Source organism: Symsagittifera roscoffensis, chromosome 2 (assembly GCF_963678635.1).
Source record: "Symsagittifera roscoffensis chromosome 2, txSymRosc1.1, whole genome shotgun sequence".
Classification (NCBI taxonomy): Eukaryota; Metazoa; Xenacoelomorpha; order Acoela; family Convolutidae; genus Symsagittifera; species Symsagittifera roscoffensis.
The window spans coordinates 10,404,593-10,427,824 of NC_087063.1; the positions used below are offsets into that span (position 1 = coordinate 10,404,593).

The window sequence follows — 23,232 nt, forward strand, 5'->3', positions numbered from 1 at the left end:
AAACTGTCCCAATTAGAGAAATTTGGATCAATAAATGATCTTTTGAAACTCATTCATTCATGTTTTTCGCAACATACCATTTTCTTATTTGGAGTGCGTAATTTGCCTTCCTTTAGCAAATGAATTTGATTTAAACTTAAGTTCGTAAATGACAAACCGCAAAATATCAAATTTTGATTTTTCTGAAAAAAAGAATCACACCCTATTTGAATGTCTTCACTACGTCCATTGACACAACGTGAATATCTTCTAGGCTCAAAAATGGTTTTTAGTTTTTAATTTGCGAGCGGAATAAAAAAATTTTCTTTTGATTCAGATTTCTCCTTTAGCTGTATTGCATAGTTTTGACTGTTCGGTCGATTCTGCTATCATATAAATGTTACGGATCACGTGCAACTAGGTACAGTATAAGTGAGGCGTGGTACAAATCAACAATTTGACTGTTCGTTCGAATCTTCTATCTTAGAAATGTTTCGGATCATGTGCAAATACGTCAAGGATAAGTGAAGTGAGACTTAGTTCAAGCACCGTGTTCGTTCGGCAAACAATTGTGCGATCGTTCTCAGTTTTCCTGTAATTTGGAGAGTTCTGATAAGATCAAACCTGATTGCTTATATTCAGTTAGCTAATTTTCAGAATGCTCCGAGCAAATATTAATTAGCTTGTTGAAATTTTACATGATTTTCAGATTAAACCATGATTGGATTTTTCTCGGTCGCTGGCGGCGTGAAAAATGGTTCTTTTTCTCCGATTAACCGACTCCTTAGATCATCATCATCTAAACATCAATGCTCACGTTTCAATAGTAATCTTCCTACTAGTATAGCTCTCAGATCTAAACTTGCCAATCGTAATAATCAATCTCTTTTATACATCGAACCTTACTCGAGAAATGTATTCATTCTCAACAACTACAGTAGCGACACTGCCAATTTGAAGCCTATAAAGAAGCTTCTGGTTGCAAACAGAGGTGAAATCGCAGTACGAGTGTTCAGGGCATGCGCCGAATTGGACATTAAAACAGTGGCAATTTATTCTCAACAAGACCAGAAACAAGTTCATAGATTGAAAGCTGACGAGGCTTTTCTTATTGGCAAAGGACTCGCTCCCGTTCAAGCATACCTAAACATACCAGAAATAGTAGAGTTAGCTGTCAAAAACAAAGTCGACGCTATTCACCCTGGATATGGGTTCTTGTCGGAGCGATCTGAATTTGCGAAGGCTTGTGTTAATGCTGGAATTACATTCGTCGGACCCTCGCCAGATACGGTGGCAAAAATGGGCGACAAGGTTGAAGCGAGAAAGATTGCTCAACTTGCAGGGGTTCCTTGCGTCCCGGGAACTGATACCCCACTTGAATCGTTCGAAGAAGCGGCTGAGTTTTGCAAGACTATCGATTTCCCTATTATGCTTAAGGCTGCGTTTGGAGGCGGAGGGCGCGGAATGAGAATTGTCCGAAGTATGGACGAACTTGAGGAAAGTTTCACCCGCGCAAGTTCGGAAGCCTTAGCTGCTTTTGGAAATGGATCGATGTTCATTGAAAAACTGGTCGGGAATCCAAGACATATTGAGATCCAAGTTATGGGCGACAAATACGGAAATATAGTACATTTGTTAGAACGCGATTGTTCTTTGCAGAGGCGTCACCAGAAACTGATTGAAATTGCGCCGGCAATGAATTTAGACCCGATGACACTTTCTACTATGTGGGCGGATGCAGTAAAAATAGCGAAAAGTGTAAACTATGAAAATGCAGGCACAGTTGAGTTTTTGTACGATCAGGACACCCAGAAACACTATTTTATTGAGGTCAACGCAAGACTACAAGTGGAACACACGGTAACTGAAGAAGTCACAGGAATCGATCTTGTCCAGACGCAAATTAAGGTCTCCGAGGGTCATTCGCTGGATAGTTTGAAAATCAACCAAAACCAAATCAAAGCTCACGGTGTGGCGATTCAGTGTAGAATTACATCGGAAGATCCAGGAAAAGATTTTCAACCAGATACAGGACGAATTGAGATCTTCCGAAGTGGAGAAGGTATGGGAATTAGACTGGACAGTGCGTCCGCATTCGCTGGAGCAATTATTTCCCCTCATTATGACTCATTGTTGATGAAAGTCATAGCACATGGCCGGGACCATCATGCAACTATTGCGAAAATGCAGAGATCGCTGAGAGAGTTTAGAATCAGAGGAGTGAAGACAAATATCCCGTTCCTACTGAACGTTTTAGAGCACCCAAGGTTTCAAAATGCATCAATAGATACTAAATTCATTGACACTGACTCAGCTAGACTCTTCAAGTTTCCAAAGAGCAAAGACCGAGCTAGTAAGTTATTGAAATACTTGGGCGATGTTGCAGTGAATGGAACCCAAAATCCGGGCGGAACTTCGCTCAAGCCCTCAGAAGTGGATCCAATTATACCTCATGTTGACAGTTCCCATCAGATACCTCAAGGTTGGCGAGATGTGTTACTGGCTAAGGGACCAGAAGGTTTTGCAAAGCAAGTGAGAGAACACGAAGGACTTCTTCTTATGGACACTACCTTCAGAGATGCACATCAAAGTCTGCTGGCAACGCGAGTTCGAACCGTAGACTTGAAAAAAATAGCACCATATGTTGCACACAATTTTGCTAATCTATACAGCTTAGAGAACTGGGGTGGTGCTACTTATGATGTATCAATGCGATTCTTGAACGAATGTCCTTGGGAGCGTCTCGAGGAGTTGCGAGAACTTATTCCAAACATTCCGTTCCAGATGCTCCTACGAGGAGCTAATGGGGTTGGTTACACCAGCTACGCCGATAATGTAATTTACAAATTCTGCGATCTGGCGCACAAATCGGGTCTGGATATTTTCCGAGTTTTTGATAGTCTGAACTACTTGCCGAGTCTACTTCTGGGAATCGACGCTGCGGGCGCTGCAGGAGGGGTAGTCGAAGCAGCGATGTGTTATACAGGAGACGTTGTGAACCCAAGGGCGAATAAGTACAATCTGGATTATTACATGAAGATGGCGGAGACGCTTGTCAAATCCGGTGCTCATATTCTAACTATCAAAGACATGTCTGGAGTTTTGAAACCGAATGGAGCTCACATGCTGGTCGGAGCTCTAAGAAAAGAGTTCCCTAATATGCCGATACATATACATACTCACGACACAGCTGGGGCAGGAGTAGCATCAATGCTCGCTTGTGCGGAAGCAGGCGCCGACATTGTGGATGTTGCTGTCGATTCGATGTCGGGAATGACGTCACAGCCGAGTATGGGAGCTATTGTTGCGGCAGTTGATAAAACAGATCAATCAACTGGACTGAATTTGGAGAACGTATCTGAGTATTCGTCCTACTGGGAACAGACCAGGAACCTGTACGCACCATTTGAATGCGCTACTACAATGAAGAGCGGGAACGCGGACGTCTATCAGAACGAAATTCCAGGAGGTCAGTACACTAATTTGCAGTTCCAAGCCTTCAGTTTGGGCTTGGCTTCTCAATTCGAACAGGTCAAGAAAGTATACGCTGATGCAAACTTGCTGTTGGGAGACCTCGTAAAAGTGACCCCATCTTCCAAAATGGTAGGAGATTTGGCTCAGTTCATGGTGCAAAATAACTTAACAGTTGAAGATGTCGAGAACAAAGCTGATGAACTTTCGTTCCCAAAATCAGTCGTGGAGTTCATGCAAGGTCAATTGGGACAACCGCTTGGAGGGTTTCCGGAACCATTGAGGACCAAAGTGTTAAAAGGGCTTCCAAAGATGGAGAAAAGACCAGGTGAGGTGTTGGAACCGGTTAATTTTGAAAAAATGCGAGAAGAACTGAAAGAGAAGTGGGAGTTTGCAGATGAAATAACTGACAAAGATGTTATGAGTTATATTTTGTACCCTGCTGTAACTGATACTTTTAAGAAGAACGTTGACAAATTTGGACCTGTCTCGTGTCTGGAAACGCGGCAGTTTTTCATTGGACCAAAAATTGGCGAGGAATTTAACGTGGAAATTGAGCATGGAAAGATTCTCTCTATCAAATTGCTATCAGTAGGAGAACTAGACAAAGTGTTGGGCCAGCGTGAAGTGTTTTTCGAATTGAACGGACAACTTAGATCGATCATTGTGAAAGACAACCAAGCGCAAGCGTCCATTAGTCACCATCCGAAGGCGCGCGAGGGTGTCAAGGGGTCAATTGGAGCACCGATGCCAGGTCAAGTGCTTGATGTGAAGGTCAAAGCAGGCCAAGAGGTGAAGAAGAATGACCCTCTGGCTGTTTTGAGTGCGATGAAAATGGAGATGGTGGTCAGTTCACCTGTCGATGGTGTTGTGAAGAGTGTCGAAATATCGCCAGGCATGAATCTGGAAGGTCATGATTTGTTGATGGAAATTGAATAAAAGGATCTGTGATGCTGAAGAGGAAAAATTGATTGTCTGAGAAGCCGACGTGTATCATAAACTAAACTGGAGACCTAAAGGAAGCTTAGTAAATATTTATATAATGTAGATATGACAACTCTTCGTAATCAATAATGAATTAGTGCAGTGTAATCTATGCTTAATCATAGTTAGATTTGCCTTAGTAATCGGAGAAAATTGCGAGGAAAATGCTGCTTTGCAACACTGAAGGGCAATATTCGCTTCTGATGATAAGGAGGATAAAATGTTAAAGAAAAATAAAGTGAGTTAGTAATATACATTTTTGCAGTGTTTTAATTTTGTCTCGAAAATAAAGACATCAGTTGAGAATAGTTATTATGCAAAGAAAATGTTTTTGCAATTACATTTTTATCTGCTGGGCCAGCTAAGAAATTTTCAACGTCAGGGCCGGCCTAACGATTTGAATTTAAACTAATGATTGGATACACAAGGCCATCGGAACTCGCATGCTGTTTGGGAATTTGATATCCGATTCAGTGGGCTGCGCAGATGTTTTTGAGGGGGGAAAATGAAGGGGCATTCGACTGCTGATTAAAGAAAATTCGAATGTCAGCCTCCTTATTAGCGTACACGACCTTGAATCTTAAATATTATGTTTCTAGTTTTGTACAAGGCTTTATGCTATATTTTAAAACGTTGACTCCAATAAAAAAATATTTAGGTATCAATATATTGTGTTTTAAACATTTGAACATAAGGTTTTCTTTAACATGACGCAAGTAAACTTTAATCAAATAATTGGAAGGGAATATGTTAATTTGTCGCGTAGCGAACCTGATTCGTCGACCTGCTAGGCCAAAGCTAGCAGAATATAGAAAACTTGAGGAATAATATAAATATCAGCTTAATCGTCATTATGAGCTTCAGAATTTATTGTTTTTGTTTAAAATCTTCATTTGCAGTGATTTAGCATCTCAATCAAATACCTCTGGGATCTTTCCCTTGCTCTGTTATTACTTGCAATTAAATACTGTGATGAACATTGTAGTTCGTTTGTATTGTCTTTAGCTTGATTGTTGTTTTCAATTAAATGAAGAAAAAAAAACTATTAGTTACAACAGTTTCTCAAAGCGGAGTTGATTTGCGAAAGTAATAATTAATTTTATTGTGTGACAGAAAAACATACGTTTTCAAGGTATTTAAGAGCGATTCTAGATTTTCTATTTCCAAAATGCCTAAAATAACCATTTTTGAAGCATTTACTTGGAACTTAGGCAAAAATTCCACCTTTCTCGTGAGAAAAGGTTTTTTGGTGTCAATTAATCGGATTTTGTTCTGACTTTCGAAAGCAGTGAAGGAATATTTGTGCTCGAGGTTGTTTCTTTTTCGTCAAACTAATTTCGACTATTTAACGAGCTATTTATTGCGGGATTTCTTGAAGAATATCTGAAAGCTATTGATGTTCTGAGTTAAAATTTTGTTCAAGAAAATTTTTGGCCTGGGGTTGATGTTTTATGTTTTGAAAATTACATATTGGGGTAAGTAGCACGCAAGTCATTTCGTCTGTTTAATGAGAAATTGGTAAATTCAATCATTTCATATTAAGCTTTGTTGAGCAATTTATTCTTTTCTTTACACAAGAAGTAGCAGAAATCATCTCCGTACATTTCGCACAGTGATTGAGGGTGTTTTCAAATAGTTAAGTCCTTTTATTTCATCGCCGATGAACGTAGCAAAATTTCTTTAATCGGCAGTGATGTTTTGTTCAATTGCTTTCTGCAAGAATAAAAGCTGAAAAGTCACGAAAAACGTGATCGTTTTCTAAATTCAAAAGTAGATTTAAATTTAGGATTTCGCAGCGGGATAAAATTTTTCACCTCCTGATACAGTTTTAAATTATTCTAATATTTCAAAGAGTTTTAAGGATATTTTTTATTCTTTGAAGCCCTTAAATTGAGATTCATCCAAAAACAAGTGTTCAAAAATATTTTGATAAAAATAATAGCACTAGAGGCACGAAATGTATTCCATTTTTTAGAAAAAAACTGAAATGTCAAAAAATAAAGAAACAGGGTACAACAAACGGGCTGAAACTTGACATTTTGGGCGAGGGGAAAGTAAAATCAATACCGTGTATGTCTTCATCTTTTTACGGAGTTCCGAATTGACTCCGAAATGTTGAATTAAGGGAATTTGTTTCACTTGGCAACGCTGATTAGTTTCAATTAACTAAATTTCACAACTTATTGTGTCGCCAGATCTTTTGATTCAAATGAAAGCAGCAAAATTGAATGTGAGTGCTCTGATGGATAGCTGATATTCAGTTCAGGTGACTCAGTTTTTTGTTTCTCGAAGAGGCGACCATAGGTTGATTTCTTTTTGTCGGGAAGCAGATCGCAAACAGGAGGTATAAGGCATCCTTCGACTGGAGCAAAAAAGTATCAACTCGAAGGAATAAAATGTGTGCTGTCGAAAACGTTCTATCATAGAACCACTCATCTGGTCGTGTAGGTATGTCATCTGGCCCAGGTAATGTGGCGAATACAATAAGTCGGTTTTCATTTTGGGCTTCCAAATTGTACAAACGAAACGACAGGCTTCAATTACAACTGGTAGAATAGCAGAGTAACTCGGTAAAAAAACAGCTATTTCTCCGTTCAAATCTCGCTGGGCTGCGAAAACGGTCTGTTCTGGTGTTACTTCGAAGCTGCTGTTTTTTTTTGAAGCGCTTTTTTTTACTTGGTTTTTTGGTTTCAATTAATCAGTTTCTATAGCAATTTTCAAAAACAGCGAAGGAATAATTGTGGCCTAGGTAATTTTTTTCGTCAAATTTTTTTCGACTTTTCAACGAGGTATTTGTAGCGGTATTTCATGTAGATTTTTATGAAAACTTTTTCCTTGAGCTATTGATGCTCCGAGCTCAGATTTAAGATTGTTTTGCCTGTGTTTGATTTTGGGAATTTTGAAAATAACATATTCGGATAATTACCGCGCGAGACATTTCGTCTGTTTATGGAGAAAATCGTCAATTTAATTTTCATTTTGATCTTTGTTGAGTAATTTCTTTAATAGGCAGTCATGATTTATTTTATTGTTTTTACTAAGGAAAAGTCCCGAATTTCTCTACTAACCTCAGAAGTGCTATATACCTAGCCATAAGTTTGTAAAAGCATTTTCGTGTCTGTGCTTTTTAAGTTTAATAAACTCAGTTGCTGAAAAGCAGACATTTTGCGCTCAGCTAAAAAAAAAGCGGAAAAGTCACGAAAAACGTGATCGACTTCTAAATTCAAAAAAATTACCTTTAATATTTCAAGGCGTGATAAATTTTTTTTCCTGGCACAGTTTTTCGCAAACTTTCAATTTTAATTTAAAAAGTTGATTTTGAATTGATTCAATTTTTCAAACAATTTTTTGGACATTTTTTATTCTTTGAAGCCCTTCAATTCAGAAACATCAACAAACAAGTGTACAAAAAATGGACTGAACTTGGAATTGAAAATCAATACCTTGGAACTCTTCATTATTTTTATAGAGTTCTGAATTGACTCCAAAAGTGTTGATATCAAGGTTTTTTTTTGCTTAGCAACGCTGAACATTATTAATTAATTGAATAAGCTGAATGTTTTACCAGGCCTTTTGATTTAAGGTACCTCTTGATTCTAATCTTGATATCAGTGGACTCAATTTTTTTATTATTCGAAGAGGCTACTATACGACGATTCATTTTGGTCGGAAAACAGATCGCAAACATGAGGTATAAGTCATCCTTCGACTAGAACATGATTATTAAAAGTTTGAAGGAATAATTTATGAGCTGTCGAAAACGTTCTATCGTAGAACCACTTATCTGGTAGTGCAACCATTGTACAAACGAAATTGCTCGCCGTCTGGTGTTTCTTACTTTGAAGCTGTTGCTCTTTTTTGAAACTTGTTTTTGAACTTGTTCTCTGTATTAGCTGGATCGATAAATTGGCAGTGATCTTTAAAGATCTCAAGGGAAATTTCTTTTGTCCGATTTCGTTCATTGCAATTTTATCATGCGCACAACCAAGAAAGAGTTATCTGACAGTGCTCATGTGTTATTTTAAGCAGATTCTTCAAAACCTAGTTACTCAGAGTTTTAAGTTTCAAAATTTTAAAAATTAATCTCCATCTAGAGAAAGTGAAATAAGCTCATTTTGACTGTTAAGTGTTTGCAAAAGAATCAGGTTGATCATTCTGTCTATCTTTTGAATTGAGTTAACAAATAATCCTTTTTTTATTTGTGTTAACGTTTGTTCTGCGAATTATTGAGTTGCTGCATATAATGAGTGGACGCTAAAATATTTTTAATCCGAGAGAATTTTTTTTATCAGTTCAAAGAATAATTGTCACTTTGATCAATGGGACTGTTTCTCGGATTGTTTTTGTGACTTTTTGTTCAAGACTGTTATTTAGACTTTCTTATTACTTGTGAAAGCTCGTGTCTTGTAATCGAGAACTAGATATTTTCCCCTTTACAACTTTTACAAATCGTCAACTGTCTTGGTTCGTTTTAAGGCATCACCGTTGGAACTTTACTGGAGGAACGAAAACTGCAGCACGAATGAACTGAAATTATGAATGCAACGAAATCTGTTAAATAACTATAACATAACTTAACATAACTGTCTCGTAATGGCAAAAATAATCAAAAACCAACTAAATAACACGCGTTTCATGTGTCATAAGCTCTTAATAGCACACAAATCAACCAAATTTCGAAGAGAGACTAAAAAGAATTTCTAAATCGATTTCGAGTGCATCACTGAATTTCCTTCCATGTTAGTCCTAAACTATAGCAGCAAAACAATCAAGAGCCATAAACTTCTCAAATTGTGTTTTCGGCCTATCTCTAAAATAACAAAAAAGAACAGTTTTTTTTTGTTAATTTAAGGTCGCCTTTTTAATAAAACCAAGCAAAAAAAATTCTCAAATTACTTTGTTTGAATTTCAATCCCGGCAGTAAAATTAAAAAGAAACAATCGCCCTATCAAAAAATCTCCCAAAAGCAGCTCATCATCACGATTTTTGTCCCCTACTCTCAGAAACTTGCACTTGTGAGCTTAAAATCTGTGAATGTTTTAACCAATGCCAACCCACTGAACGGACTGTAGTTGCAACTTGGTTCTTTGTAACGCTTTGGGCACATTCTGCCATCACATTCTAATGAAATTGCCTCGCGTCAACAGTGTACTTGAAAACCTAAAAATGTGGTTAGCACATGAATCTGAATGGTGGACGCAATTCAGAGACGACTTGCATACACACAAAACTCCTTCAACACTCGGTCATTCCATCTGCTTATTGTAATTTTTAAGTGCATGAAGCACCCAAACCTCCCTCTGATGTAAACTTCAGTCGAACTCCGATGACCTCTACCTTATTCACTACTCGATAAACAGGTCGGCGTGGGACTCGATATGAAATTTTTTCTCTTAAAATGCGTCTAATAAACAAGTTTTTGTCTAGCAGACAGGTTAAATTTTAAACAAAGTTGGGTAAATGATACTTAAGGTAATTTGTTATTGGACACTAATTGCTAGGGTAACTTAAATTCACGGGTTAAAAATTGACAGGGCTACTGTAGGTACCTGGGTAGCTTCTATAAAACCACCATAACTCTAATAATAATAATAACAATCATAATAATAATAATAAATTGTTTGCAAATTAGATTCCATTCATTGTAAAAGTAACTACATTTACAACCAAACGAAATCTCATTGCGAGAACGCCGTGGAACTATGCAGCCCGTTTTCAGGCGCCTCTACGGTAGCTTACGAGTTTGCAGGATTTTATCACAACCCGAGAGTTATTATATCAGTTTCGCATTGAAAGAAGTTTTTGTTTGGCATGAATAAGTAGTTGACTGTGTTCTTAGTTTTTGGAAAAAGTAATAAGGCTGTTTTGTGATTTCCTGAACCTAAATCTCATTATTCTATTATTGAGTTCAACTTCGTATAAAGTTTGACTACCATAGAGTCCAATTCAGACGGTGCGAAATTTAAAACGCAACAGCAAAATTGCAAAAAGCCCAATGTGTATTTTTGATACTTTGCAAAATCCATTCGCTTGCTTTAGTAGACAGCAACATCATTTGATGACTTACCGGGAAACTAAATTTAGAAAAAGATAAGTCATAACAATGTTAGTCCTTCCTCACCATGGCAATGATAGTGTGTGAGGACCAGCTCTCATTTGACCTCTAGCTTCAGGTCTACCACAGCCTGACCAATTACGGCTGCAAAAGTGGTACCACAAAAAGTTCTAGTCGCAAAAAAGAGCTTCGCTCAATAAAATAACTCAGTCGAAGAGAAATTGACTATGCTTAGACAGGCTAGATAGCCTTTCATAGATCCTGTGCGAATCGCTGAAACCACAATTATAATTATAAAGAAATTTGCTCAGGTTTGCATCAAAAGCGTTAGTTAGTGTGATTTTACAGTTTCTTCAACCGTTTTTTAGGAAAGATTTGATACAAAATTTCTGATGATGCGTTATTTTCGTCGCCCTGTATAAGAGAACAGAGAGAAAACGCCCTTCGGAAAACTGAAAATCGTGCGTATTGAAAATGAAGAATTCTTACTTACTATTAGTCTACAGACTAGAAACGTTTTGTTTATAACACTGCAATCACCTCTAACTTGCAGTGGGAGTGGGCTAGAGCGGGGGAAACCTTCATGAGCAAAGAACCGAACAACGCGCGAAATTTTTTTCAACCAACCAGTGCTCATTTTTCAAATTCGGAATTAACAAGCGACAAATTCAATCAATTTTAGGCAGTTTAAAGGGCGTTGATTGGTTGAGATTTTTCGCGCACTTTGTTCTTAGCGCAAGCCGTTAGAGCAAGATCTATGGCTTTTAACAAATTTGAAAGAGCTTCGACGTTGAGACAGTCAAATGGCGTTAAAACTGCAATCGATATTTCAAAACTGCAATGTAAAATGATTGCGATTTTTCGGAGAATTTAAATTTTGCCTTAACTCAAGCGCACAATAGAAAAAAAATTGTTCAATAACAATTTGCCATGCATTTTTTCAGAGCAAAAACACAAAAAAAGCCGGCAAAAAGATAAACGCGAAACTTCAAATAAGTTTTTCGATTTAGTTTAAATTTGAAGGCCAGAAATTTTTCATAAATTTAATAAGTTGTCCGATAATTTTGTTAAAAGCTGAATCTGAATTGGCGTTTTCAGATTTTTAAGAGTAATGAACGTAGCGAAAACTTTTATATAGGTCTTGCTGATTTTTTTGTTTGTTTTTTTTCCGGAAAAAAATCTTAAAATATTGATGCACTTAAATATAATGCACTTTTTGACGTAAGCTGAAAGTGGCGTAAATAGCCCTCTCCAAATACGAACGTGGAAATGGCCAGAAAAAAAATGTGATCGATTTCTTGTTTCGAAAGTGGAATTTAATTTTTTAGATTTTCAGTGGATTAAAACTTTACCTATTGATCCAGTTTTCTCTAGTTGGGTTCATTTTATCAAAAAAGCTCCAATCAAAAATTGTTCTAGAAATTCAAAGGGGGCAAAGGGCATCTATTTTTTCTTTGAATTTTGAAAGTTGAGATTTTTTTCAGGAAAGTCAGTGCTTCTTTAAGTTTACTTGGGTTATTACTCTTTTCCAATCTTCGACTGGCTATGTTAGTTCATATAGCAGTCAATGAAATATGGTCTGAGATCAACAAATTAAATGTGGTCATTAAATTTGTTAGCAACCTGTTGAAAGTAGTTGAATACTCTCTTAAGCTAGCAAATTTTGTCACTTTACCGTTGCTCTCCTATAACATACTTTCTCAAGATGTCTCTGTGAAAACGAGTTTGATAGTTTTTTTTTCTAATGTTGCTTCTAGGTTCTAAAGACACTGTTCAACACGTACAAACTGATGTATGAGAAGAAACCGCAATGTTGGGACCTGGATCCAAAAGCAGTGTCCAACAATGAGCTGTTCGGGTATGTGGTTCCGGCTACCCAGGAGTGGTCGGATGGCCAGTTCTCCTGGATCATGAGGACTCTGGCTAACATCGAGGGCAATGCACCCAAGTGGATCATCCTGGACGGGGATATTGACCCAATGTGGATTGAGTCTCTCAACACTGTTATGGATGACAACAAGGTGGAGCTCAACATTAATTTCAATAGGAAGCAACATCAAAATAGTATCCTTGCCTACTGCAAAAAATTCTACTGTTTTATACACTTGTAACATAATATTGTCCTTAATTGTAAGACAAAAGTCAATTTTGTTGGAACCAATTGAGCTATATTCGTGTATTATAGAGAAGGAGCTGGAAATATTGTTTAATTTGCAAGATGGTTACACCATTTCATTATCGTCGTGTGTTAGGTGTTGACTCTGGCGTCCAATGAGCGCATCCCTCTGAGTCCCTCGATGCGTCTGATGTTCGAGATATCCCACCTGAAGACAGCCACTCCTGCCACTGTCTCCAGGGCAGGCATCCTCTTCATCAACGCCCTAGATGTTGGCTGGAAGCCGATGGTGGACAGCTGGGTAGAGACCAGGGAGAGCCCAGTCGAGAGAGGATACCTTCCCATCCTGTTCGACAAGGTGTCTTTAATCTTTTATGTTCACGACTTTTAAAAAATCATTATCAGGGAGACAGTTATTTAGAAGCTAGTTGTTAATGAAAGGAATCAAACTTATTAAATTCAATCTCTTTCCACAAAATAAAAAAATCTTCCCCATTTTCAATGGTCGGAACAAAAACAGCAAAACAAATTTTCATTTTAGAATATATAACAGTTTTCGTGACATTTGCACCCGGCTATTCACAGAGCTGTCTCTTGCGGAGCCTTTTTAGTTTTAAAAGCAGCTTAAAAGCAGCTACGGATTAAAAAAATAAAGCTCATTTTTGCATCTTTTTAGTTTAATGAATATTCCAGCAAGCGAAGCTAGCTTGAGTTGCTAGTTTGTATTTGATAAACTTATAAGACACTTCATAAAATGTTATCCATCAAACTAGTTTTATATTATTCTCGTAATGACCAACAATCTTTAGTACGTCAACATGTGTCTGGAAACACTCAAAGCCCGTGGCTACAAGAAAATCACACCGATAACAGACATAGCCCACGTAGAGATGCTGATCAAACTCCTCAGCAGTCTTCTAAAGCAAACGAGGAATCTACCAGTGGATCCGCCCAACCCCAAAGACCTCATTGAGCTGTACTTCGCATGGGCTTGTGCTTGGGCCTTCGGAGCCCAGTTGACTCACGACCAAAGTAAAGACTACAGAGAAATATTCTCCCAGTGGTTTGTAGGGGAGTGCAAACACCTGAAGTTCCCCCAGCAGGGCACGGTGTTTGACTACTTCTTGTACCAGGAGCCATACCCTGAGCAAAAGGGAAGACAAGAGCCAAAGTTCAACTGGCCAAAATTCGCTTCATGGAGTGAGAAAGTTAGGCCGTTTGAGTTGGATGAAGGCACTCCTGTTCAGGTTGGTAGCTCTGATTATAAATAATAACTAAATAAAGCGATTTCCAGTAGTATAACATGCGTTATAACAAACTTGGCATCAATTTGCTTACAGTAGAAATTACTGGTGTCAATTGAAACCGGAAAATCTGCCTAGGGTCAGCCACAAGCATTTTGCATTCCCTTAATTTCAATTGAATTGATGAGTGGGAAAAGCTGAGTTGTTTTTTATTATTTCATGCCGTTTGAGAAATTGAACTGCAGATAGAGGAAACTGGCTGTTTCGAAATAAAATCAGCTGGTTAGTCCGCAGAATCAAATTTGATACAATCATAGGTGTAGCTGAGATCATGTGCTCTTCGTCAAGGTGACAATTTAATTCAAATTCTATGTAATTATTGTCCAAATGGGTTCTTGAAAATAGGTATTTCAGAGAGTAAAAACCTAATTTTGTGATTTTTTTAATCCACGATAGAAATAAAACTATCAGTTCGAACATTTGAATTTTGTTCGTAAAATCTCCAATTAAAACAAAAATTAATAATTGTTATAGGCTATGCTGGTGCATACCGTCGAAACAGTGCGTCTTCGTTACTTCATGGACCTTCTCATGGACGAGTGTCGCTTCCCAGTTATGCTTGTGGGGGGAAGTGGGTGTGGAAAGACACTCCTCATCAAGGACAAACTGGCAGCCTACGAGTCTGAACTGACCATCTCCGCCAATGTCCCTTTCAACTTCTACACAACTTCTGAGATGTTGCAGCGGGTGCTGGAGAAACCCCTGGAGAAGAAAGCGGGCAGGTCTTTTGGTCCTCCGGGCACCAAGAGACTGGTATACTTTGTGGATGATATGAACATGCCAGAGGTAAGTTTTATAAACAACTTTCAGAGAAGATTGCCCGGTCTTTTTTGTTTAAGTGTTATGAAAAAAACTAAAAAACCGATTTTTGTTAGGCCTTGAAATTCTGATCTGAGGTTCGATTTAACTTATGCATGCTGCTTTTTTGTTTTTTTTAAATGGTTTTAGCGGTTAGACCTTGAATATAGTTTTTGAAATTCTTTTTGACTGAAGCTCAAAACTACCGGTCAAAATGCAGTAGCAGTAAGAAAGTAGCCGTTAGCCATGCATGACTCACAGATTCTTACGACCTCATCTATCGGTGCCATAAAGCTTTCCTTAAATTGACAAAAAGTATTCCCCAAGACAAAAAGTGTAATGTTTTAATGGAAGAGCTCACTTTTCCAAATACAGATATCGCTCCGAGCCTGAGCCTCATTTTATGAACCTCACCTAAATGGTCACAAGAAAAACCTAACTTTTAATTCTTGGGGAAATAATTGATGAAACCGTGTGTAATAAAAAAACCGAGTTACGTAAATTACATCAAAATAATGCAACAATTGCATAACATCAGTGACAATCTATAAGAATGGTAATCTTATATTCATTTGTTGGAATTTCGGCTTGTTGGCCTACCACCTGATGAAATGAACTTAAGAAGAAATTGGAAACGTTGATTTGACGCAAAAGAACGTGAACGACTTCTAAAATCGAAGATGGATTTCAGTTCTTAGATTTCTGAGCGGAACGAAAATTAATTATTGATTCAGTCCTCTCCAATTAAACTTATTTTATCAAAAACATCATATTCATAAATTAATTTTGACATTTGAAAAGTATTTGACAATCGATTTCATAGATCCTGTGCGAATCGCTGAAACCACAATTATAATTATAAAGAAATTTGCTCAGGTTTGCATCAAAAGCGTTAGTTAGTGTGATTTTACAGTTTCTTCAACCGTTTTTTAGGAAAGATTTGATACAAAATTTCTGATGATGCGTTATTTTCGTCGCCCTGTATAAGAGAACAGAGAGAAAACGCCCTTCGGAAAACTGAAAATCGTGCGTATTGAAAATGAAGAATTCTTACTTACTATTAGTCTACAGACTAGAAACGTTTTGTTTATAACACTGCAATCACCTCTAACTTGCAGTGGGAGTGGGCTAGAGCGGGGGAAACCTTCATGAGCAAAGAACCGAACAACGCGCGAAATTTTTTTCAACCAACCAGTGCTCATTTTTCAAATTCGGAATTAACAAGCGACAAATTCAATCAATTTTAGGCAGTTTAAAGGGCGTTGATTGGTTGAGATTTTTCGCGCACTTTGTTCTTAGCGCAAGCCGTTAGAGCAAGATCTATGGCTTTTAACAAATTTGAAAGAGCTTCGACGTTGAGACAGTCAAATGGCGTTAAAACTGCAATCGATATTTCAAAACTGCAATGTAAAATGATTGCGATTTTTCGGAGAATTTAAATTTTGCCTTAACTCAAGCGCACAATAGAAAAAAAATTGTTCAATAACAATTTGCCATGCATTTTTTCAGAGCAAAAACACAAAAAAAGCCGGCAAAAAGATAAACGCGAAACTTCAAATAAGTTTTTCGATTTAGTTTAAATTTGAAGGCCAGAAATTTTTCATAAATTTAATAAGTTGTCCGATAATTTTGTTAAAAGCTGAATCTGAATTGGCGTTTTCAGATTTTTAAGAGTAATGAACGTAGCGAAAACTTTTATATAGGTCTTGCTGATTTTTTTGTTTGTTTTTTTTCCGGAAAAAAATCTTAAAATATTGATGCACTTAAATATAATGCACTTTTTGACGTAAGCTGAAAGTGGCGTAAATAGCCCTCTCCAAATACGAACGTGGAAATGGCCAGAAAAAAAATGTGATCGATTTCTTGTTTCGAAAGTGGAATTTAATTTTTTAGATTTTCAGTGGATTAAAACTTTACCTATTGATCCAGTTTTCTCTAGTTGGGTTCATTTTATCAAAAAAGCTCCAATCAAAAATTGTTCTAGAAATTCAAAGGGGGCAAAGGGCATCTATTTTTTCTTTGAATTTTGAAAGTTGAGATTTTTTTCAGGAAAGTCAGTGCTTCTTTAAGTTTACTTGGGTTATTACTCTTTTCCAATCTTCGACTGGCTATGTTAGTTCATATAGCAGTCAATGAAATATGGTCTGAGATCAACAAATTAAATGTGGTCATTAAATTTGTTAGCAACCTGTTGAAAGTAGTTGAATACTCTCTTAAGCTAGCAAATTTTGTCACTTTACCGTTGCTCTCCTATAACATACTTTCTCAAGATGTCTCTGTGAAAACGAGTTTGATAGTTTTTTTTTCTAATGTTGCTTCTAGGTTCTAAAGACACTGTTCAACACGTACAAACTGATGTATGAGAAGAAACCGCAATGTTGGGACCTGGATCCAAAAGCAGTGTCCAACAATGAGCTGTTCGGGTATGTGGTTCCGGCTACCCAGGAGTGGTCGGATGGCCAGTTCTCCTGGATCATGAGGACTCTGGCTAACATCGAGGGCAATGCACCCAAGTGGATCATCCTGGACGGGGATATTGACCCAATGTGGATTGAGTCTCTCAACACTGTTATGGATGACAACAAGGTGGAGCTCAACATTAATTTCAATAGGAAGCAACATCAAAATAGTATCCTTGCCTACTGCAAAAAATTCTACTGTTTTATACACTTGTAACATAATATTGTCCTTAATTGTAAGACAAAAGTCAATTTTGTTGGAACCAATTGAGCTATATTCGTGTATTATAGAGAAGGAGCTGGAAATATTGTTTAATTTGCAAGATGGTTACACCATTTCATTATCGTCGTGTGTTAGGTGTTGACTCTGGCGTCCAATGAGCGCATCCCTCTGAGTCCCTCGATGCGTCTGATGTTCGAGATATCCCACCTGAAGACAGCCACTCCTGCCACTGTCTCCAGGGCAGGCATCCTCTTCATCAACGCCCTAGATGTTGGCTGGAAGCCGATGGTGGACAGCTGGGTAGAGACCAGGGAGAGCCCAGTCGAGAGAGGATACCTTCCCATCCTGTTCGACAAGGTGTCTTTAATCTTTTATGTTCACGACTTTTAAAAAATCATTATCAGGGAGACAGTTATTTAGAAGCTAGTTGTTAATGAAAGGAATCAAACTTATTAAATTCAATCTCTTTCCACAAAATAAAAAAATCTTCCCCATTTTCAATGGTCGGAACAAAAACAGCAAAACAAATTTTCATTTTAGAATATATAACAGTTTTCGTGACATTTGCACCCGGCTATTCACAGAGCTGTCTCTTGCGGAGCCTTTTTAGTTTTAAAAGCAGCTTAAAAGCAGCTACGGATTAAAAAAATAAAGCTCATTTTTGCATCTTTTTAGTTTAATGAATATTCCAGCAAGCGAAGCTAGCTTGAGTTGCTAGTTTGTATTTGATAAACTTATAAGACACTTCATAAAATGTTATCCATCAAACTAGTTTTATATTATTCTCGTAATGACCAACAATCTTTAGTACGTCAACATGTGTCTGGAAACACTCAAAGCCCGTGGCTACAAGAAAATCACACCGATAACAGACATAGCCCACGTAGAGATGCTGATCAAACTCCTCAGCAGTCTTCTAAAGCAAACGAGGAATCTACCAGTGGATCCGCCCAACCCCAAAGACCTCATTGAGCTGTACTTCGCATGGGCTTGTGCTTGGGCCTTCGGAGCCCAGTTGACTCACGACCAAAGTAAAGACTACAGAGAAATATTCTCCCAGTGGTTTGTAGGGGAGTGCAAACACCTGAAGTTCCCCCAGCAGGGCACGGTGTTTGACTACTTCTTGTACCAGGAGCCATACCCTGAGCAAAAGGGAAGACAAGAGCCAAAGTTCAACTGGCCAAAATTCGCTTCATGGAGTGAGAAAGTTAGGCCGTTTGAGTTGGATGAAGGCACTCCTGTTCAGGTTGGTAGCTCTGATTATAAATAATAACTAAATAAAGCGATTTCCAGTAGTATAACATGCGTTATAACAAACTTGGCATCAATTTGCTTACAGTAGAAATTACTGGTGTCAATTGAAACCGGAAAATCTGCCTAGGGTCAGCCACAAGCATTTTGCATTCCCTTAATTTCAATTGAATTGATGAGTGGGAAAAGCTGAGTTGTTTTTTATTATTTCATGCCGTTTGAGAAATTGAACTGCAGATAGAGGAAACTGGCTGTTTCGAAATAAAATCAGCTGGTTAGTCCGCAGAATCAAATTTGATACAATCATAGGTGTAGCTGAGATCATGTGCTCTTCGTCAAGGTGACAATTTAATTCAAATTCTATGTAATTATTGTCCAAATGGGTTCTTGAAAATAGGTATTTCAGAGAGTAAAAACCTAATTTTGTGATTTTTTTAATCCACGATAGAAATAAAACTATCAGTTCGAACATTTGAATTTTGTTCGTAAAATCTCCAATTAAAACAAAAATTAATAATTGTTATAGGCTATGCTGGTGCATACCGTCGAAACAGTGCGTCTTCGTTACTTCATGGACCTTCTCATGGACGAGTGTCGCTTCCCAGTTATGCTTGTGGGGGGAAGTGGGTGTGGAAAGACACTCCTCATCAAGGACAAACTGGCAGCCTACGAGTCTGAACTGACCATCTCCGCCAATGTCCCTTTCAACTTCTACACAACTTCTGAGATGTTGCAGCGGGTGCTGGAGAAACCCCTGGAGAAGAAAGCGGGCAGGTCTTTTGGTCCTCCGGGCACCAAGAGACTGGTATACTTTGTGGATGATATGAACATGCCAGAGGTAAGTTTTATAAACAACTTTCAGAGAAGATTGCCCGGTCTTTTTTGTTTAAGTGTTATGAAAAAAACTAAAAAACCGATTTTTGTTAGGCCTTGAAATTCTGATCTGAGGTTCGATTTAACTTATGCATGCTGCTTTTTTGTTTTTTTTAAATGGTTTTAGCGGTTAGACCTTGAATATAGTTTTTGAAATTCTTTTTGACTGAAGCTCAAAACTACCGGTCAAAATGCAGTAGCAGTAAGAAAGTAGCCGTTAGCCATGCATGACTCACAGATTCTTACGACCTCATCTATCGGTGCCATAAAGCTTTCCTTAAATTGACAAAAAGTATTCCCCAAGACAAAAAGTGTAATGTTTTAATGGAAGAGCTCACTTTTCCAAATACAGATATCGCTCCGAGCCTGAGCCTCATTTTATGAACCTCACCTAAATGGTCACAAGAAAAACCTAACTTTTAATTCTTGGGGAAATAATTGATGAAACCGTGTGTAATAAAAAAACCGAGTTACGTAAATTACATCAAAATAATGCAACAATTGCATAACATCAGTGACAATCTATAAGAATGGTAATCTTATATTCATTTGTTGGAATTTCGGCTTGTTGGCCTACCACCTGATGAAATGAACTTAAGAAGAAATTGGAAACGTTGATTTGACGCAAAAGAACGTGAACGACTTCTAAAATCGAAGATGGATTTCAGTTCTTAGATTTCTGAGCGGAACGAAAATTAATTATTGATTCAGTCCTCTCCAATTAAACTTATTTTATCAAAAACATCATATTCATAAATTAATTTTGACATTTGAAAAGTATTAATGCCGTATAATGTTTTCTTAATAATTAGAAAATTGAGAATTTTTTCGAAAACACGTCAGATTTTTTTTAATGTTTCCTTGCGTTCATTGACTTTTTCCCCATTGTTCGCTATATTTATGCAGAAACTAACAATTTATCTGATAAATAAGGTCTCTATGCATTGTAAAATGTTTTGAAGAAGCAGAAACTTGATGCTCGCTTCACCATCACAGTATTTTTTCCAAAAAAGACAGCAATATCCCCCACCTAACTCAGTCAGACTAAAGCTAAGAATGAAACATAGTGAAGACCCTGATATAGGTCAGTATTGTTTTTTCGTAACGATGTTAAACTGTGCAGTGGATAGTCTCTTAATCGGGCGTCTAGGTCACTGGAATCCAGAGACAAGTCTTTAATATTGAGTTGGAACTCTACCTGAAAGCATGTCGAATTAGCAGGTCAAAGTAGCACGTCAAATTTACTTGACTCCCTACTTAATGTTTTTAGAAGATGAGATGACAAATTAAGCACTTTGCAGCAGTTCTGAGCAATGAATTTTTCGAGTTTTCTAGCACAAGTTTTGTTGTTTTAAAAGTAATCAAAAGTTTTGATTGTATCAAACAGGTCAAATTGCCGTTTTTGTTCAGTTTTTAGATAATTTTGACTTTAAAATGCGTATTTTTTATCGCGTGCTCATTACGGAGCCAAACTGTGTTTTTTGGAAAATTTAAGAAGATTCCGCAACAAGGACGCTCCCTTTGTTCTTCCTTTGTTTTTTCATTATTGATGTTTTTTTAAAGACTTGTCTCTGGAACATAGACACAAAATTGTGCACCTATCCAGTGCACAGTTTGGCCTCGGATTGTTCCATTTCAAAATTACTATACATCAGCGCCGCAGTTGCCATGAGACAAATTGTAGGGTTGGTTAGCCAAAAGATGGATGTCATGAAAAAATACCAAAGGGGGACTCTTTGGTTGGTGAGGGCGTCGAATCCTGAGAGGGTCGAGTCCCTAAATTCGCCCCCCGGTTGGCAATATCCGTTTAAGTCAGCAAATCTGATTCAAGTTAGTTAACCTTGCATTGTCCATTTTGTGATCAGTTCTTAACTGATTTGAGCCCGTAGAAAACATTAGCGAAAATCCAATTAACTTAAAAAGACCATTTTGACCGTTTTACTTGCCCATGGTTGCCGATATGGCCAGCAAATTGTCACTAATCGTTCACAGGGTACTGGAATTTTTCAACCTCGATTGCTATAATTCATTACTTTTTTGAAGTAATTTTCGCAATTGGGTTGAGTCTGGTCAATCAAGCATTTGAAGAAGTGACATATCTCAGGGATTTTTTTAGCGCAATCAAGCTCTCTAATTATTAGGACCGGCCATGTAATTGAGGCAAAAACAAATTCCTGTTTGATTTAGTAAACATGTATTATGAAAACGTTTTTTTTTTCCGGATGAGATCTGGTTTTTTTTTTTTTTTTTTTTTTTTTTTTTTTGAGACGCTTTTTCGAAAAATTCGGTTTCCCAAAAAACTACCCGTCAGATTCTCATAAAAGTGGTACCAATGGATTCAGTAGCGTTTCACCTACCTGCCTGCATGAAATTTAGGGCAATTTTTACCCTACCCCACCCCCTACGGTCTTGGAAAAGCTTCACAACTCGGTACTTTTTTCACTTTTTGCCCATTATTTCGGAAATTTTCGATTTCCTCAAAAACTACCTGTCCAGATTTGAGATTAAGAGTTTAATCGATAGACCTGGTTGTAGGAAACTCCCATGCACAAGCGGCTGGTCCCTAATTTGCTTAGGGGAAGAGCTATAGACTTAGGAAAAGTCACTTTTTTGATTTTTTTTTTGCCTAATTTTTCGGAAATTATCGATTTCCTCAAAAAATACCCATCCAGATTTGGAATTAAGGGTTTAATCGATAGACCAGGTTGTAGGAAACTCCCCCGCACAAGCGGCTGGTCCTTAACTTGCCTGGGGGAAGAGCTATAGACTTAGGAAAAGTCACTTTTTTGACTTTTTTGGCCTTTTTTCAAATCTTTCCGATTTCCTTAAAAACTACCCGTCCAGATTTGGGATTAAGGGTTTAATCGATAGACCAGGTTGTAGGAACCCCCCCTACACAAACGGCTCGTACCTAATTTGTCTAGGGGAAGAGCTATACACTTAGGAATAGTCAATTTTTCGGTTTTTAGGCCATTTTTTCAAACTTTTTCGATTTCTTCAAAAACTACCCATCCAGATTTGGGATTAAGGGTTTAATCGATAGGCCAGGTTGTAGGAAACTTCCCTGCCCAAGCGGCTGGTCCTTAATTTGTCTCGGGGAAGAGCTGTACACTTAGGAAAAAAAATTTTAAAAGTTTTTTGGCATTGGAACAAAGATTCAATATACTTATTGTGTGTGTTTTTTAGACAATGGAATCCGCTATGCTTACGTTTTCTCCTTTTTGCTAATTCGATTTCATCAAAAATTGGTATAACGTTTTTTCTGAAATAACCAAACAGGTCTCTCTAGCTTCCAGCTGGGCCCCTATTGTCTAGGGAAACAAACACCTATGGACTTGAAAAGTTCCCTCATGAAAACTTTTTACCAAAGCGTTACAAATGAATGCATAAGCTTCTCTTTCACTTTTTTGCGTAGGAAGGGCGCTATCGACTTGAGAAACTTGAAATTTTAAAACAATTTTAAAATAATCAATTTTAAAATAATCAAACAGGTCTCTCCAGCTTTCAGCTGGGCCCCTAGTCTTCAATGCCCTTCCTGGAAATTTTTATTAATCAAAATAGTTATATTGATGGTACAGCTCTGAACTTTAAAATGAATTGGTTTGTGTCATTTCTAAAAAGTAAACGACGACAACCATCTTACCTGCGTTAAATCTGTTTTGTTTTACTTTATTCATTGAACAATAACTTTAATCGCCTTTGTCCAATTCTGTTTCTTT

At 37.5% G+C, this 23,232-nt stretch overlaps 2 protein-coding genes across 2 annotated transcripts in view; both read left to right on the forward strand.

Annotated features, from left to right (window-relative positions):
- The window catches only part of LOC134839682 (dynein beta chain, ciliary-like), a 214,558-nt gene that overhangs the window by 48,426 nt on the left and 142,900 nt on the right, over positions 1 to 23,232 (forward strand). The window contains exons 38-45 of the mRNA XM_063855304.1: positions 12,247 to 12,510; positions 12,742 to 12,963; positions 13,415 to 13,852; positions 14,384 to 14,695; positions 17,030 to 17,293; positions 17,525 to 17,746; positions 18,198 to 18,635; positions 19,167 to 19,478. Coding sequence (XP_063711374.1) covers positions 12,247 to 12,510; positions 12,742 to 12,963; positions 13,415 to 13,852; positions 14,384 to 14,695; positions 17,030 to 17,293; positions 17,525 to 17,746; positions 18,198 to 18,635; positions 19,167 to 19,478 — 2,472 coding nt within the window. The remainder of the gene's footprint in view (positions 1 to 12,246; positions 12,511 to 12,741; positions 12,964 to 13,414; positions 13,853 to 14,383; positions 14,696 to 17,029; positions 17,294 to 17,524; positions 17,747 to 18,197; positions 18,636 to 19,166; positions 19,479 to 23,232) is intronic.
- On the forward strand, positions 515 to 5,489 carry LOC134840424 (pyruvate carboxylase, mitochondrial-like). The gene has a single exon (XM_063856212.1). The coding sequence runs from the start codon at positions 697 to 699 to the stop codon at positions 4,387 to 4,389; it is 3,693 nt and encodes a 1,230-aa protein (XP_063712282.1). The 5' UTR covers positions 515 to 696; the 3' UTR covers positions 4,390 to 5,489.

What these genes read in the sequence shown, in the direction of transcription:
- LOC134840424 (XM_063856212.1), top strand. Translation starts at nt 697, where the DNA reads ATGATTGGATTTTTCTCGGTCGCTGGCGGCGTGAAAAATGGTTCTTTT.